Below are 19,030 nucleotides of genomic sequence, written 5' to 3'. Positions count from 1 at the left end.
TTGCTATTTTGACACTACACATATCATATATGTGTGCGTTTTATGTATAAAATATTGAAAATATTTAAAATACATATGTTGCAAATAAAAATCAAGCTTTTTATTAGCGTAAAGTAGAGATTGAAATCTATAAATAAAATTGGTTTGAACAATAATTTTATTATAATTTTGTTTTTTTCTTACGTAACATATATTAATAGTAAAAATTATAAATGGAATTCTGTTTTTCTTTTATTTTAATTTTTTTGTGATTTTTAGATAAAATAAATTACAATAAATTCTTTAAAATCAGAAATATATATTATATAATAATATATATAAATAAATATATAAAAATGTTACTTCTCTAAATAAATTATAAAAATATTTTAGATATATTGCATAAATTTTATATAATTTGATATTTTTTTTTAATTATTATATATGAATTATAAAATAATTGCGTAATGAAAAATATAACAATTAATTTAAAATACGAAAAAATAATCGTGCCACACTGCGGACGTTCAATCGTGTGAAATATTCAGCATTGCTATCTATGATAATCCATTTTATAAATTTTTACTGACGCTTATTTATGGAATAAGATTTAATTTCTGCAGTTTCGAGTATTCTGTTTCCGTTTAACGGTTTCTGCGACCATAATACGTTGTTAACGAAGGGGCTTGTTTGATCATCACGCGCGCATGCCGGCAAATATTTTCAGCTGGTACTTCCAATCAGGCTAATAGTATTTCATCGCGGTACGGTTCTATGAGAGAGCTTCTGTGTTGAAACGCATTGCTGCGACGCTTATGTATATGTGCAGGCAATATGGTGGACGATGGTGGCCAATCTCATTACAGTTACGAATTGTTTTTGGTTTACGTTGAGCTGCAACAATGTGCGTACGACAGCGTTCACATTTTCCGTCAATCCCATTTATTTCCCGCAAAAATGAAAGGAACGAGATTGTGTGGAGAAAACAAGTGGAAAGTTACCGTTTCCATACAAAAAATGTAGATTTTCCTATTTCTTGCTTTTTTGTGGCCGCTCCTTTACAAAGAACGAATAAAAAAGAATGTTTGCATAAAAAAGACATATCTATGATATAAACTTCTCATAAAATTACCGGGATAATAACATATATTCAGGTATAATGCAGCCAATAATTTTCATGTTACCGTGTCGCCTTTTAGCTACGGAAATGTTTTTACCAACTATGTACGTCACGACAAAGTTGCGGGATTCACGCGAGCAGGCGATGCGGCACGCGGACGGATTTCACGTGGAACATGCTGTTGACACGCGTTTGATAAGGACACTTTTCGCCCATTGAGGGCGAATAAAAGCCCATGCACTGCAACAGTCGTTTATGCGTCGCGCCGATAAATTCGAGCGCGTCATTTCTTTTTGTTTGCGTTTCTCATGCATGCTCGTTTATATCGAAATAATGTTGCTGTTATATAACGCCTGGTATTTTGCGTATATACGCCAGTTTGCTCATGCGAATCGAATTTGCCTTTCCACGCAATAGATAAAGGCATTGCAGCTCGCATAAATCGTTTAATCGTAAATTTCGCTCATTTTATCAAGTTTTACGTACTTAAAGAAATGAAAGTTTAAATATAATATTAATATTTTTTTCTATAATTTATGATTGCAAATAATGTTACGGTTCATTAGTGTGTAATTGTGTTTTTAAAAAAAGAGTTTGTAGAAAAAGAGTAGAAGGGATATCGTTAGTCAAAAATTTCCATTAAAAATCTTCACAGAAAGTCATGTTCAAGTGCGTTACCTTTTTTTCATCCAAAAAGAAACCGTTCGTATTTCATTTGCGGAATCAACTTACAACTTTCTTTGCATTGCGTGTGCGCCATTAATTAAAAATTTAAGTAATATGAGCAAATTATTTTTAGAAAGGATTAAATAATTATGTGATATACATATAAATATTTATAATAAAATTTAGAATTTATTGTATCCATTTATAATTATAATTGTAATAAGTGTGAAATCTCTTTTTATAATATATGATAAGATTTTATGTGAAACAAAATCTTCGTACATCGTTTGATCTTGAGATAAAAATCGCAAAATTGTGGATAAAAATAATTAATAGCTTGTGATTATCTTCCAGAAATATTCTTAGCGTGCTCAAAAGCATTTAACTCAGAAGAAGCATAGTTTCAATTATTGCTTCCTTATTGCAGAACTCTAGTTGTCACGCGAGCTTATCAAACGGCGCTTGCAATAAAGTATGCAATATTCTTTCTGCTCTTAGATATTAATTAATATTATGACAAGAATTAGAATCTGGATTTATCGGATTTATTCGATCAAATGGAAAAATTGGATAAATAATCATACAATTGTTTAAATCAGTACTAATAACTTGTAATCAAATTGATGTTCTTTAGAGAAATGGTTTCGAGCAATCAATACGTACGAATTGAGACATGTTTGCGCGATGCGGTCACGATCAATACAAAAGAGAGATTAAGAGGGAGAGAGAGAGAGAGAGAGAGAGAGAGAGAGAGAGACAGCAATTTATAACCGAGCGCGAGACGAATACTATTAAACACTCTCTTGTAATAGGGGACACGCTATCTTGCTCGGACGAACTTTGGGAAATACCGCGAGTTAGTTTGCCGAGAAAGGAGTTTTCGACAACACCTGCGAGAAACTGATATCTTATGCGAAGACTGCACGGTAGACTTACGCGTACTTTTAGGAAGACGCACGACTAACAATAAGAGATATCTGCGATCTTCAGACGTGCGTTTTGCACGCTCACACTTTTATTATTTATCATAAATTATGCAAATAAAATGATGTATATTTACGTGAGATATATATATTTGCGTCGCGTAAAAAGAAGGCTTGTATTTTCTGGAAATATATATACATAATTAAATAATTAATTTATTACAACCTTCTGATAATGAACCTCCTTAATTTTCGACAAACTGATAAGTAATATTACAATGTCTTTATAACTAATATTCTTATAATTAATATTCTGATACAGTGTTTGTTAAAGAATTTAAGAAATTATTTTTAAGCCGCTTTTTCAATATCTGATAAAAATTGTGTCTTTATAAATCAATAAATCAATAAATCAATATTGTTTTCACAGTTCTGTAAATTATAATTCCATTATTGTAAAAATAGATTTAAGTAAATAATCTCTTCAATTATGGCCATATTCAACTGCGTCTGTTATCTGCATTTATTCGATAAATCCTGTATAAGCTTATATCAACGCGGTTTACGATTAACAATATCGCAATATATTATCATTGCATTAACGGGGGAGTAATATCGTTTCATAAGTCAAGTGTTCACTTGCTATTATGTCTGTTAATATATTATCATTTTGGATGCATTAACAGTAAACGTCATGGTTCGTTAAATACATGAGTTTGAATTAAAAGTGACGAGACGCAGCCATCCTTATCGAGCTTGTTCTCGAAACTAGTCTAGAATTGCGCACAGCAATTCTCCATATCATTTTAACTAAACCGTCGAGCTCTCCAGAAACTGCGGATTTGTTTCACGAGTTCGTATACACACCTCTGACGCATTCAAATCGAAGTTGTCACTTCCTACTCTCATTGCGATCGACGTGTTACTTTACGCTTTACTTTGTTATTCTGTAAAGAGAAGGTGATCTTTTTCTCTTCCAATCTTTTCTATTTTCAAGAGTAGTAAGAAATCCGTAAAATGTGTGCTTAGCTTCAGTGATGAAATCGAATAATTTTTATAATAAAAGGAGGACTAATCTTTATTACTTTCTCCATCTGCCATCTTTCTGAATTAGAACTGAGACTTCACAACTAATTAAAAAAGAAGATAGATTTAAAATTAAGATTGAATAAAGACTTTATTATGTTAAATAATACTTATGTAAAAAAAGGTTTTTTATTGAATTAACTTCGTTTTGAAATACATTTCGATTATCAATAAAAAATAAATTACGACACCCACAATTTTTTGCAGGTAGATTATTATGCGTTTGTAAATATATCTAAACTCAAAAAGTTGCAGCCGGCATTATCACAAAAATATTTGCATTTTTTCTTGCATCTCAAAAATAAAATATAATAAATATAAAATAGATATATATATTCCCTTAGTCTTACATCCGTATATTCCATGGGGAAATCACTTGTGAAATTGCGTAACCAACTTTAATTTATTATCATGTTCGAACAAGTGAGACAAGTTCCATTACGCCATTAATCGCTTGATTAAGATTATCGAGAAAGGATCACAATGATAGCGATTAATATTAGCGAATTCGCGATGCGCATATATTTGCAAATAGATAAATACTACGTCTTTGCCGATTGAATCGTAAAAAGGATTACAGATTGCAGAAATATGGTAACCGCAAACATAATTTAATTAGTGTAACTTGTGATTGATATTTTTTAAATTGTTGCCATAAATGCATCAGCAATTATTTTGCTACTCCATAACACAATTATTTTAATATTTATATAATTGGTATAACTACTATAAATATTCACTACTATTTATTGATTATGTAAGTTATTAAAAGAAATATTATTAATAATTACTGTAATATATAGATTTATTAATATAGTCTCATTATGTAATCACAAATTTATTATAGCCTGTCTGTCTATCTCTCGTCTCATCTATCTCTTTTTCTTTTTTTCACATATAAGTGTTATCAATACTTTTTTCAATAATTAATAAAACTACTAAAATAAAGAATAACAAAGACTTAAGGATTAATAAAGATAAAAAGCAGAAAACAATAACACGCGCGCGAATCAATCTTCTACAAAAATAACAAACTAGTATTTTAAACTAGTATTTTAAATCAGTTTTATGTTAGTCGACAAAAAGTCAAGTATTATATACGACGAGTAGCTTCGAATTTTTGCCGCCAAGGAATAGCGTCAGTTCTTGAAAAAAGCTTTTCAAAAATTCTAAAAATCCGATGCTAGCCGAGCTTGAAGAGATTTTAAGTGATTTATCATGTTCTTATTAACATGCCATTCTTTTTCTTTTTCTCTCTTTTTTTTTCTTTCTCTTTAAATATACATAGTTACGGTCTGACTTAACATCGCTGTCATTGTATTTATCCATTTATATATATGGTACTCCTGAGATAAATTTTGCGGGTAATCGTATATAGTATGCATTGCATATTCGTAAATTGTCATTTAAATATTATGAGAATGCGTCTAAAAACTTTCATTTGTTGTATAGATGGTGTCACAAAAAACTTGCAAAATAGAAACCGTTTTATTGAAATTATTTGGAAGTGTATTGCTAGAATTCTACATCTCTTAGAATTCTTTGAAAGAAATATAAATAAGTATTTATATACAAAATAAAACTTATTCAAAGGAATATAATTTATTCCTTTGTTCAATTCCGTGGAATGCGTCTGCAATTATCATAATGTTTAAGTTTAAGTTAATCTAAGAATATGCATTCGCCATTTCATTGATATTTTATCGATCGTCATAAATTGCGTGTATTATTTTTATGTTACGCGTCGAATTGATTTATTTCATCTGATCGAACTTGTGAAGAAAACGTGATAAATTTTCATATAGCAACGAGCTTTTTTGCATGATACAATGGTTTATTAATTAATAGGTATTATTTAAAGAAATCTTTTTTAAACAAATCATAATCATCATCTATATCATCTTTAATCATCATCTATATATTTAACAGAATACAAAAAAAAATATTTAAATACGCGTCGTTTATTATATTTATGATTTCTATTAAGATTTATTTAAGTTCTTACTATATAACTGGACAATATTAATCCATTTACTAGATGTGGCTGATTGTTTATTTTTAATTAACGCGTCCTGCTTTCGGTTTGTTGATTTTCTATACCAGCTAGGATTATAAATTAAAGTTCCGAAATTATATATATATATATATATATATATATATATATATATATATATGGAGATTAGGAAGAAATCCAATAATATAATATTGTCAAATAATATCAAAATAATAAATATAAACATTGGTTGTCGTCTAGAATAAAAAAATTTAGATTTTATGATATTTTTTATAAAATTCCACATGCGGAGATATGGCGGGTCTTCTTTAATACATCGTGACTCTTTGCAACGCCTGCAGACAGATATCCTGCTATACCAATGAATAGTCTCGGTTTTTACGACGGATATAAGATTTTATTCGGTGAATTCAATTTTATCAATTACACATTTAGAAAAATTGGAACAGGAAATTAAAACTTTATTCTCTTAAGTTTAAAAATTTAATATTTTTATTTTAAATATAAATTTATGTTTTCATATAATATATATATATATATATATATATATATATATATATATATTTTATACATTTTGTTATAATCGCTTTTCCATAGTATTTTATTTTTTATTTATTTATTTTACTACTTTTTATTTTAATTTTATTTTAATTTGTAATTTTATTCTAATAATTAATAATGGGTACACAACATTCATATGATAAATCGTTCATAAATTTTCCTTTCCTCCTTTTTTTATTACAATTTTTTTGTCAACGATTCACATCATTTCGTACAAGTTGGCAATGATCCTGGAACATATTTCCGGCAAATCTGGACTCATGTTATCGCAGTACGTGACTCTATTCGATGGTGGGACACAAGATGATAAAATTTAAGCTATGTAGAGTGTTGTCTATATTATACCAGGAACTTCCCTTCCCTAAATCTCATCACATATTAATCTTTCTTTCTACGTGTTGCAATTTCTGCCTTTTCAATGCTAATATTACGCGGAATATTCAAAACGATTTCTATCGTTCTATTTCATTTCAGCTTGGATGAATTTCTGCGCAATTGTGTCGAATTTACAAATAATTGATTTACAAATATAGATTTGCAAATTTAGGATTTCGTTAAAGTTTCATCAAAGTAATATCTGTTTGTAATTATTCCAAAAAGCAAGGATATATTTCATTATCTGTTATCAAAGATTAATCCATATGTCAATAACAGTTTTTAATTGCAACATGTTTATAAGAAAGTATCATACAGCTCTAAGATTGACTCTATGTGTATTATATATAATATAAATATAATATAAAATTTATATAATATTTATATAAATATAAAAAAAAATTTATATTAGTAAATCGTATATAAAATATATTAATATAAAGAAAAAAATTAAAAAAATATCGAAACATTCACATATTATCCCAAAGCATACAAATCCGCAATAGAATCCCTTTCTGCTAGTGAGATTTATTTCCTCATTTTTCCTGTTTTCTTTCGCGAGGTACCCAGCCATAAATTTCGATTGGAGAACTCATGCTGCACTTCGTGGTTCTCGTATTAAAGAGGACCGCAACGTACCCGCGTGCTTGCACCCTCCACTCGTAAATCCCAATCAGAACTCGCAATTTATGGAACGGGTTACCATGGCACGTCTCGCAATTCGTTGTTCAAATGCACGCAAATCCGATCATCCCTCGTAGACGAGCAACTGTGCGCGATTTACTCTTTGATTTGGCGCTGCTTCCACGTTTTCTGCGTCTTTTTTCCTCCCTACCTGCCGCCGACGACGATAACTCTAAGCGAACGATACTTTTATGGGCAACAAATTACATTTCGTATCACCGCGATTCCTCGAACAGAATCTGCAGAACAAAATACGACGCACCAACGTGATCTCCGATTTCAAAAATTACGTTTTTTCTCCTTTGTATCCTGTGTCGTACTTTTGTAAAGGAAAATATTTCGTTTAACGCGTTCTCAAAATACATTAGGCGAAAAGAAATAATTATAGTTTCCCAAAACATTTAATCTATCTAAAAAAAAAAAAAGAGAAAACGTTATATATGCTTGAATCTTTTTCGCATAATGCTCGATCGGTTTTTAAAATCTTCGACTCTATTCTTATCCTGGCATTTTGCGATGCAACGGAGCTTAGATAGGAAAAATCGTTGTGAAATTTCAGTAAATGGAGTTGTCGCGAATGGGCTCATGGAAGAGGTTCTTGTCTGAAGAGGCGGGAAACGAGGTTTTCATTGAGCCCGACTGAACTGAAATACAGATTACGTGTCAACGTATCTAGAAGCTGCAAAAGAGAGCGGTGACTCTTAATGGAATCGGAAAACGATTTGTAATGGGAAGTAAAATGGTCGCTTAAAGCGCATCAGCATCAAGTCGGCTCGATTCGGTGAAAAAATTGTCGGCTGCAGATACTTTCGCTCGAACGCAAACTGCGGCGAAGGTAGATGAATTTTAAGATTCTATGATCTTGTCTTACTTGCAAGTATCTTTGATTGAAAGAAAATCTAGGAACATCCTGTATATTCATCACAATTTTATTTTTAGAATCTTGGTCTACTTGTTTTTCTCTTTTTTTATCTATTTGAAACGTTGATTGATGCAATGGGAATTAAAATATTTAACAAACGTTCGGAATATTCACATGAAATATTCTCACTGGCTAATTTCATCATTTTTTAATATGTGTTAAATTTTTTTATACACATTGGTTGTGCGACTATTGTGTCAACTATTTGCAACAGTATCACCGAACTTTCCTCGATAGCTAATATTGTAATAGCGATGATTATAGTGCCACTGTCAGGCTCGATATTGTAAAAAAAATACATCACTGCCGGTTATCATGCGAAAAGAGAAGAATGCTCATCAGTTTTATCATCTTTGATGATTAATATTTACGGCATCTGTTACACTGAACTGCCATTTATCATAATAAAGCTACTAAATGCGAAGATTAAGTCAAATGGAATAATCGCGTATAATCAAATATATATGTGTGTAATCTCTTCAAAAAAAATCCTAAAGATTATGATTAAACTAAACTGGAGTGTGCGTTTTTACTTTTTCAAAACGTCAAAAGCAAAGAGCGCATAATTTTAATGAAGCTTTAGAAATGATGTTTTTTCTACATTTTCCGCTCTTTTCATCTTTAATTAAAAGATTTTTTTATGGAATGTTGAACGCATAGATACACAAATTTTAATCATGTTTAATATTATACATATTTATACGATGGACTGAAATAATAATAATAATAATACAAGAGGAAACTATTGTTTTCGCAGAGAAATATAAAATATAACGTTTTACATATACGATAAGGGACTATCTCATTCGAGAGGCGAGAGGAAAGCATTTTTAAAGGCGACCGGATGTGCTGAAACAATAGCTAGCAAACTGATGTTCCTGCGCCAGAGAAGGACATCATTTTTCTTATCCCTTTTCCATATATCAATTTTCTCTTTACGTTCGTCACATCAAACGAGATAAAAGAGAAAACGAGTGAGAAAAGCGGCGCAAATATAGTGTGTCCGTAGCATACATTTTTTCTCTGCTCTCAAACGATTCTCGCGAAAAGAGTTATTAAAAACGCTAATTTTACTCTCTCATGAATTTTATAATAGGTTGTAAGCAAGATATATTTCACTAAATTATTACTTTAAAAGTTGTTATAAATATTTAGGTTAATTTATTTTTTTGCAAATGTTAGGCATTTCTATCCACACCGATAAAAATTCTACAAATAAACATTAATTTCTTTTTAAATCTTTCAGTAAATTTTTACGATGCTTTATTATATCTTTTTCTGTTACTAAACTTTAAAACAATATTTTATTTTATTCTAGAAAGTATTAAAAATAACAATGGTAAAAGTATCATTGTTTATATGAATTGTGTGAAAAGTATAACTGCATAAGTTGCGTAAAGATATCAGAGAGAGCAATAACAAATAATCTTTTAATGAGAATTAACTTTTTGCTTTTTCTGAATGATTCCAGAATGCAGGATTCCAAGTGCACAGGATAGAATGAATCGTCGGGAAGACCCGCTGTTACGGCAGCATCGCAATCGTTTGCTACAATTGGCCGAGGCGACGAACATCAAGCCTGGCCGTGGCAGCGGGAAGAGACGCGGACAAAGACAGTCGCATTTCGGATCCAGGTCAATTCACATTTTGCAAAATTGTCAAAAAAATATTCGTATCAATCAGTAATTGGAAAAATAATTTAGATATGTAATTTTCACATAAATATTAAAGTAATAGTAAAACAATTTTAATAAAACAGAAATTCTTTTTAAAGATTTATCTTCTGAACAAGAAATTAATGGCTATATTTAAGTGACTGCGCGACGGCACAATTTTATAAGAAAAAATAACATGTTATTAATTAATGATTAAAATTCATCCGAAGAATTTGTTGAAATTAATTAAAAAGTTTTGGTTGAAAATTCAATTCTCTATAAATAGATATTTATATTCCTTTTAAGTAGTCAGTACATCGTCATTGACTATCACAATCAATTGATGAAACTTGGCACTATGTATGGGTTATTGCAGTAATGGCGGACCCAGCCGCGTGACACTCCAGGATATCGTCAGGAGCGATCCTGGATACACGCCGAACATCGAGCATTTAGTGTTTCCGGAGCGCAAAAGCAGCAATCCGAATTTAGCGGGCGTCGCCGATGGCTCGCCGCCAAATAAAGCCAAATCGAATGCTACAAGTTCGGGAAGATCCAGGCTCGCCGAGGTCTTTGCTCGACACTACGCAAGAGGATCTTCGCAGGATTCGTCCGTTACGTCCAGAAAAAATCACGTAAATGTATGCAAAATCCGATTAAATTTTTATTAAATTAATTAATTAATTTTTATTAAATGAATTAATTAATTTTTTTATCAATCGACGTTGCGCTTATTGTCGATATTTAATTGTGTTATAAATAAAAATCGTCTTTTTCTTTTTAGTACATCGGGAACAAATTGTTGATAAAAGCAGATAGACTAGATACATATAAATAGAGAAATTCTTAGGCCGTTTATGAATTTTATTACCTTTTATGTATACTTGTTGACAATAAATGACACGTTTCCAAATAGAATGTCTGCCTTTCGTAGCTTCTCGAGGCACAGTATTTTTCTGTAGCATAACTCTTACGAATGTGAAAAGAAATGATAGAATCTGCTGATCAAACATGTTATTGCCACGAACAAAAAACATTGGCTCAACAATCAATTCAGCATTTCGCAATTATTTTAATCTTTTAACCTGATTTTATGCTAACGCAGTTGCAAGAGAATAATAAAAATTTCCAGTTTAAAAAAAAAAATTTTACATATTTTTTTAGGTAAATTTTTTATTATCTGAAATATTCGATCGATTGTGACATTGTAAATAAATTGACAGACAGCTGTTCGAGAATCGGACGGCGCGTCAATAGAATGTTGGCTCGCGCAGAGTAATAAAAGTCAATAAAATGACACGCACGTTAGACGGGACTTGCGGCTCATCGACAGATTAACCGACGGACGAGTTCTCTTCTTGGTCACAGGACGAGGATAAAAATACTTTCATCGACAGCGGAGTTGCGTCAGTCTGCCAGTCGCTCATACATGCTTCGACCGTATTTGGAAGTAGAAACAGTCGCTCAAGCATTTATACGGACACGCGAGTTTAGTCCGCGATCCGATGTAACGATAATGGTACCTTAACGCGGTCTTCCTCGATTGACACAATTTCATAACGATCGTTGCTGGCGATAATGGCTAACGAGTCGCGATTAATAATGGAATCCAAAAACAGACGGGAAGAAAAGAGAAACTTTGCTATCGTCGTGAGGTAATAGGATTATATTTCAGAGATTTGCGTTTTGATAATTTTTTCAGAAAATGTCTTGATGATTGAAATCGCAGCGTTATCAATAAAATTACGGAAATTCAAAATATCATTTCAATGAATTCTGTATACAGGAAATATAATACCTCCCAGTCTCCTGTCTGAATAATTTGTTAAGTTACGTCCCACACGCAGATTTTCTCTCGCGTGCCCACGAAGAATGGCCTTGGATTTTTTTGTTACAGAGTACGTCGCTGGACAGTGGGAGCGTGGTAGGTCATCAGCCGGGGCCTGGCGGACCCACGGTGGTGACACGAACCACTGGACGCCGCTGGTTGTCACAGAACTCGCAGTCCTCGAGGCAGCATTCGGCTGAGGATGGAATACGTGGGAGTAACGTGGGCGTTGGAGGGCCCGTTTCGACCTCGTCCTCGAGTCAGGCTCCCGGTCAAACCGTGCCTCCCGCTCTGCCACCGCGAAGAGTCAATCCGGCCACAGATACAAGCGAGATCGCCAATTCCATCTCGCGTATCGACAGGTAATGTCGCGCGTTTTTAATTTGTTTTTCGTGCTTACTGCGACTGGAGCTGTCTTGTTGTTTTATGAGTACAAATTTCACGACTACTGGCTATCGCGCAGTGCTTTTAATAATTTGTTATTAAAAATTATAAGATTAGAGAACTTAGAAAAATCGTGAAGTGTGCGTTTATGTGCATGTGGGAAAATTTTGTTAAATGATTATTGTCGTTTAGTAAAATGTGTGTGTTACAACAATATAGTGTCTTCACTTGTGTCGCTGAAAAAGACATCCAGGACGAAATCTGATTTCGCGGGATTAGCGTCCGTGTCATATTACAACAAACGCTCTACAATCGTCATTCTGTGTATTTGAGTTTTCCTCCTAGATTCTGTTTAGATGCTAGTGTTTACATATGATGTAAATTTCATGAGGCCCAACGGACCGAGGATCATTCTCTTCTCGCGCTTTATGCACTCGGATTGCTCATTGTCAAACATAATCTGCTTGAATCTGGAAGGAATTTAAAATTCATTGGGCAAACGCTAAATTATTCTCAAGGTCGATGACCTACCCATTAATTTGCGAGGATAACTAGAGATCCTCGAAAACGTTTTTACACAATAAAAAAAAAAAAAATTTAACATACGCTGAAAGAAGCTCATTTGATCCACAAAATATTTGTCTACGTTTATTATTTACTTGCACATAAATTTAACGAATTTGTGATTGTGTGCAAATTAGTTTTAACGGATGAAAAATATAACAGATAGATATAAAAGTGAGAGATATAAATCCGCAGCCTGTGGATTAACAAAGACGGAGGCAGACATCTTATCCCCTATTTGGACTGATAGATCGTTCTATTTAAAGAACGATTCTATTTAAAACATCACGAATAAAGAAGCAATGTCGATTAAGAGGTAAATATGATTAATCGAGGACAGATATTCTCGTCTCATTCGCGATAGCGACCGCCCGACTTGTTTGGCGCGTTTCGTCAGTCATATATGGAACGATATCGACTAAAGGTTATTCGCAGCGAGTAATATACCCGAAATACGCTTTGTCACCTAGTTTCACCATATGGACGTTTAGGCTAAATTAATTAACGGTTTCATAAATTATGCCGAGCTTTGCACTTCTTATATAAATTCAATGAAAAATTCTGTATTTTTCATAAATAATTTTTTTAGTATGCGCCGTTAAATTGTAAGTTCAAACTCTCGGAAAATTGCACGTCTTCTTCAATGATTTCGTCGAGTAAAAGGTCTCAAAGTACTGTCGAACAGCTAATTTTCAATTTATCCGGCAGATCAAAATAGCATCTAAATATGACAGCATTGATGAGACTTTGAGACGCGGCTCGAATTCTTCTTCGGAGAATTTCAATTTCGCGAACATTTTCCTCTCGTCTCCTGTGAGATTTCTTTGATCGCGCATTAATCGCGAATGACGGTGAATCTTTTGAACGGCGAACTTTAGTCAGAGTGTGTGGCAAGAAGATCAATTATATTCAGTCTGCCAATTATTCCCCGGCTTTATCTTATAGAGAAAATACGGCGACCTCCATAATCGCAAATGCCTTTCTTATTAATCTTAATATTTTTGTGGAAAAAAATTTAGTTCCCTCATAGCGTGAAATGTAATATTTTCACATGATGGTGGTCCGTGATGGAACTTTTACCATACGACAAGAAGTATGCGGAATAAGAAGAGCGACAGAAACAAAAAAAAAAAAAAAGAATAGGAAAATGGAAAAGATATACCTACGCGGGATGCATTTTTGTTTGCAAAAAGATCTCATCTGAGAAAAACTGTTTGTATATCGTTGACCGTTCACCGTGCATTTTTAGCCAATGCATAGATGTATGCAATGCAATCTGAATGCAATTCTGCTCTCTTTTCCTCCTTCTGCGTCTTTCTTTTTCTCTCTCGTATACTTCTTGATGTACATACAATCTTGCTTTATAAATATTCATCGACCGTCAGGTATGATACAGATATTGTCGAATGGAAGAGAGAAACGAATGAAGATACCGCGTGGGGAAGAAGTGAGTGAGGAGGCGTGTACATAAGCAAAAACGAACGCATCCATCTTACTTCAAAACGTCGACGGAGGCGAGAGACTTCCTGTACCGACTGTCGCGTAAAATCCCCGGAGATACTAAAAGTGCATCGCGAGTCGATTTCCTTTTGCAACGAAGTAAAGCGAAATTCTAGATTTGATGATAGCAAATCAAAGAAGTATAAAAACAGGGTACGAGTTCATGCAACCGTGTAAAAGTACTCTTGTATGATTACAACTCCATTGATCTTAACAATGAGTCATACATTATACGAATGCGAAGAACTATAAATTTTTATAAAATTTATTTAATTAAAAAATTGAATATGTATTAAACTAAATTAAAATTAAAGAAACTTTATTTCAAAGATAAGCGTTGCTTTGTGCGTCGATAAAATAATTATATTACAATTGTATTATATTATATTCTTGGCATATCTTGAGCCCCGAATTCGAAGGGAGGAAAACTTTGGTTGCAGGGGCCCGAATGTATCGATCCTCCATCTTCGCAACGCGTCAGCGGACCCTTGGGAAGTCGGCTCTCAAGGCTCCTCGTACAGTGTCGGCAGCAACAAGAGTCAGACAGCAGGCAGCAGAGGCAAATCCGGCGGGAACATACGGGGATCCTACAACCGTGGTAGCTCGATACCATCCTTGAAACGTCACGATACATCCACGTCGACCACGTCGACGTCAAGCCTTAAGCAGCATCGACAAGACAGTCATGGTCAGGTAAGCAGAATCCTATATTAGACGTAAATTGATGTCTCTGTCAGTCTATTTGAGTAATCTAAGATAAAGATCGAACTTATCCGCGGAAATTCAAGAGGATAATAACATAGCTGATCGTCGTAATATTAATTACAGTTGCGACGTATAATTAATATTAAAAGTTAGCTTTAAAGTTTAGCTGATTCTTTTTATCCTTATTCTGTCCTCCTAAAAAAAAAAGATTAATAAAACGCTTAAATCACGATTAGCGATAATTAATATTTACGAAAATGGCTTTATATGATTTATCCCATAATTATTTTGTATTCTCATTGTTACAAAAAGGATAATGGAAAATAATAGTGTGTCGTACATTCTCATTCGCTTTCTCTGTTTAATCTTTTAATATGAATTTTTAAAAAATGGTTTTTTTTTAGATTAAACTGACTCTACCATAATTATCACGTTATTTAAACTTAAGTGATATAACGCTATAATAGCTATAATAAATATAGAATTGTTAATTGTTGAAATATATATAAAAAAAATAATGAGAGAAATTATAAATAATATCATCTTTCCAGATGAATTTTCTAATATAATTCAGAATGCTATTTTTTTACTTTTTTACTTTTTACTCAAATTCTGTTCTTATGTTATTCTTGCGTATAAATATATACATGTATAACGTAATTAAATAGATAAATAAATAAATGTAACGTAATAAATGGAAATTAAAATAACATTTGGAAAATGCATTAGCGACAAAAATGCTTACCTATATAGGTAATATCATCCAGTTCTCGCCGACGTGAGGCCACGAACACTTTTCTCTCGGGTAATAGTGGCACGTCCGGCGAGTTGTTTATCAGTGGCGACTGCAGCCGCGAGCTGTCACCCGTGCGATGGTGCGATCGCGAGGTCGATGGCGTTTACCTGGGTCGTTCCGGCTGGGTGCAGGTGCAACAGAGGTCCCTCGACGAGAATCGTCGTGCAAACTACGAAAGCAACCTGGTGACCGCTGGCACCCTATCATTATCACGACGCGCGGTCAAGCTAGCGGACTATCACTGTAACAGCGAGCCGGGCAAGTGTCCGCAAGACTTTACCAGAGGATTAGATTCGCAAAGACCAGACTTCCTCGCACTGCACAGCCAGGATTTCGACTCCATCACAACCAGCACTTGCACGTCTCCGCACAGCATCCCTGAATCATTCTCGCCACCATCGATCACGCCGATTATTTCGCCGCCACCGGCTTTTCAAGATGCCGTCACCGGCAGAAAATCGTCCTCCTCCAGGCACTCCTCTGGCGGGCGTAGCAATTACGGCAGCAAGGCGCCCTTTTTGCCCCGATCGAACGCCATCGTCGACAGCGACATCATCAGTCCGCCTCCGTCCCCGCCACCTCACCAAGTAAACTGGAGTTCCCTATCGTCCGGATCTAGGAAAAATCCCGGTTCGGCGGCTTCCAGGTCGAAGAGACAGAACTCTAGCCATCAACAACAGCAACAGCAGCAGCAACAATATCGTATGGCACAAGCCAAATCTTTGGAAGATCAATCGTCCTCCAGAAGGTCGCAGTTTGCGCAGAGATATCTCGAGTCATCCAGTTCGTCGTCGTCATCGATGGGATTCAGGAGTCTCGACAGCTGCGTCACCAAATCCATCATGCCCAGCCTAGCAGAGAATACGGATTCTTCCGTCGAAGGGTATGAGTAAAAATTTTAATTGTAATTAATGTCTTTGTCATTAATTACCCAATTTAATATTAAAAATTAATGATTAAAAATGACCGCGCTTTATGTGGATTAAAAATGTTTGATAGAGTAATTTTGTATTACAGAATTAAAACACATAAAACATTTATTTTTATATAAGTCAATAATATATATATCTATGAATATATACATATCTGTAAATCGACATATCTACGTATAAGGAAATTTTTATTAAAATTGAAAAAAATTTTTAAATGTTTATCAGAAAAATATTGATTTTTTTTATACTAGATATGAGGATGGTGACGAAGATGAAAACCCCAGCTCATCCTTAAATCTCAGTCTGGTATCGTCATCAGTTCTTGCACTGAATTCATCCACAGAGTCAATTCGCGCCAATGGTGAACGAATTTCGCCCAACAGGCAAGGATAGGCATATGAAAATTGATAAAATTCAGAAGTAGAATTTGAACAAAAAAAAAAAAAAATAGTAAACATTGTAAAAATCTTATTTCGAGATTTTTTTCATCCACACAATGAACAATTATTTTCACATATTTTTTAATATTGATTTTTTTTTAAATTATTATTATATATATTATAAAACAGCAGAAAAATATTAATTTAATATTATAATTTGTTGTTTAATATTATACATCGAAAATCTTTCGCGATATTATTCGAAAATAAAAAGCAGCGTTATATCCAGGAGAATCCATAGAAGTCAACAGGGACTGAGAAGATCACCAGGATCCTCCGAGTCAGGGAAACAGATGTTCAATTCATCCTCTTCGTCGTCTTCTTCCTCCTCCAGCAGTGAAGAGCGACAAGGACGGTCACCCACGCCTAATCCCTTCAGACGCAATAATGCTTCGCGACAGCATCAGAGTGCCAGGACCAATCAGATGTCACCTGATTCTCATCAGTCCCGAGTCAGAAGATCCAGAAGTCTCCAGTTGCCCGAGAAAAGGTCACCGGGAACGGCTGGATCGCAGAGGGATCATTCTCGAGAATCAAACGAGGCTCACAGGGTCGTCGTGAAAATCGTGAATGATCGAGTAAACGAGAGGCCCAAACGCCACGTTCTTCAGAATAGTGAGTACTTCCTCTGAAATATTCTACATATTAATTTTTGATACTGCGCACGTGTATCGAATATTTTATAATGCTATGCATAATGTTCATAAGCATATTTTATAAAACTGCTTTCATGAAAGAATAATCGTGTTCGGAAAATGTCAATGATGAATTATTCCTGTCTTTTGTAATATCAATTTTATGTATATTTTCTCATCTATATACATATTTTTAATATAGAAAAGTCTTGTAAAATATACATTAAATTACATCTTTTCTTTTTTTTTTTTTTAACGACTAATATAAAAACTAATATAAAAATTAAAAATAGAACATATCAGATATTTGTTATATAAAACTTAATGTGAATAAAAAAATTGAACTAAGAAATATTTGTGCTAAGAACGCGATATCGAACTAAAATGGATCAAATCCATTAATCTCAATCTCGTACTCGATCATTTTTTCCAAATTCTTTAGGAAAAGCTCAGTCTACCGATGACACCATAAACGAAAATCTTCTTCGCGAACCGGAAGTAGTAACCGAATATCTATACGGCACCCGAAGTCGCGTCGTGCCAAGAAGCAGCTTGTCGAACCGCTACGAACGTCGTGACGAGAATCAAGAACAAAGGCGAGGCACTTCCAACACTTACGACGTCTACATCATATCTTCCAAGCAACAGCAGCAGCAACAACATCAATCGTCGAAAGTATTCAATTCTCCGCAGCCACAGCAGCAGCCACAGCAGTCGCAACAACAACAGCAGCAGCAACAACAACAACAACAATCCCGGCGACCACGAACGTTACAGAGAGGCGCTACAACGCCGAATACGAGCGCACCGTCTGTCAATCAAGACTTTAGTCCAGATACGAAATTACGCTGCAACAGCAGCACGTGTGATTTCTGGCCTCATTGCTCTCAAAGAGAAACTCTATATTCGCCAAATCAGGCACCACCGCCGGTCTTCATGAAGCTATCGCAGAGCTATCCGTCACATCAAAGACTCTCTACTGACACCGGTAGCCATCGAGGTAGCGCCAGCTCGTCGCCGGCTTCCCTGGAGCGGATGGATGATCGGGAGCTTCGCGAAAGAGACAATTTGAGAAAAAGCAGAAGCAATCAGCAGGGCAAGTATCAAGAGAGATCCAAGAGTATGCTCAAGCAGACTAATAGATGGTCACCACTGGAGGGAATTAATGGCAATGGTTTGTAACAAATATGTCTAATTATAAAAAAAAGAGAGATTGCACTGAATTAAATAATTCCTGCGAAAATATAATTTTTCTTATAAA

At 34.1% G+C, this 19,030-nt stretch overlaps 2 protein-coding genes across 7 annotated transcripts in view; one reads left to right on the top strand and one right to left on the bottom strand.

Annotated features, from left to right (window-relative positions):
- LOC126857986 (lysosomal acid glucosylceramidase-like) overlaps nt 1-10,902 on the bottom strand; it is a 32,310-nt gene extending 21,408 nt beyond the window's left edge. The window contains exon 1 of the mRNA XM_050607973.1: nt 10,857-10,902. The gene's annotated coding sequence lies outside the window, so the exon portion shown is untranslated. The remainder of the gene's footprint in view (nt 1-10,856) is intronic.
- Nucleotides 1-19,030, top strand: part of LOC126857908 (filaggrin) — a 117,588-nt gene that overhangs the window by 39,116 nt on the left and 59,442 nt on the right. For 5 of the 6 annotated variants that reach the window (XM_050607806.1, XM_050607798.1, XM_050607824.1 and 2 more), the window contains exons 2-9: nt 9,802-9,964; nt 10,362-10,626; nt 11,883-12,175; nt 14,702-14,954; nt 15,720-16,645; nt 16,946-17,077; nt 17,364-17,749; nt 18,212-18,943. In XM_050607806.1, the coding sequence (XP_050463763.1) occupies nt 9,802-9,964; nt 10,362-10,626; nt 11,883-12,175; nt 14,702-14,954; nt 15,720-16,645; nt 16,946-17,077; nt 17,364-17,749; nt 18,212-18,943 (3,150 nt within the window). The remainder of the gene's footprint in view (nt 1-9,801; nt 9,965-10,361; nt 10,627-11,882; nt 12,176-14,701; nt 14,955-15,719; nt 16,646-16,945; nt 17,078-17,363; nt 17,750-18,211; nt 18,944-19,030) is intronic. The other variant, XM_050607830.1, reaches the window with a different exon arrangement.

Source organism: Cataglyphis hispanica, chromosome 2 (assembly GCF_021464435.1).
Source record: "Cataglyphis hispanica isolate Lineage 1 chromosome 2, ULB_Chis1_1.0, whole genome shotgun sequence".
Classification (NCBI taxonomy): domain Eukaryota; kingdom Metazoa; phylum Arthropoda; class Insecta; order Hymenoptera; family Formicidae; genus Cataglyphis; species Cataglyphis hispanica.
The sequence above is the reverse complement of the archived record's forward strand: the minus strand, read 5'-3'. Positions and strand labels throughout refer to the sequence as shown.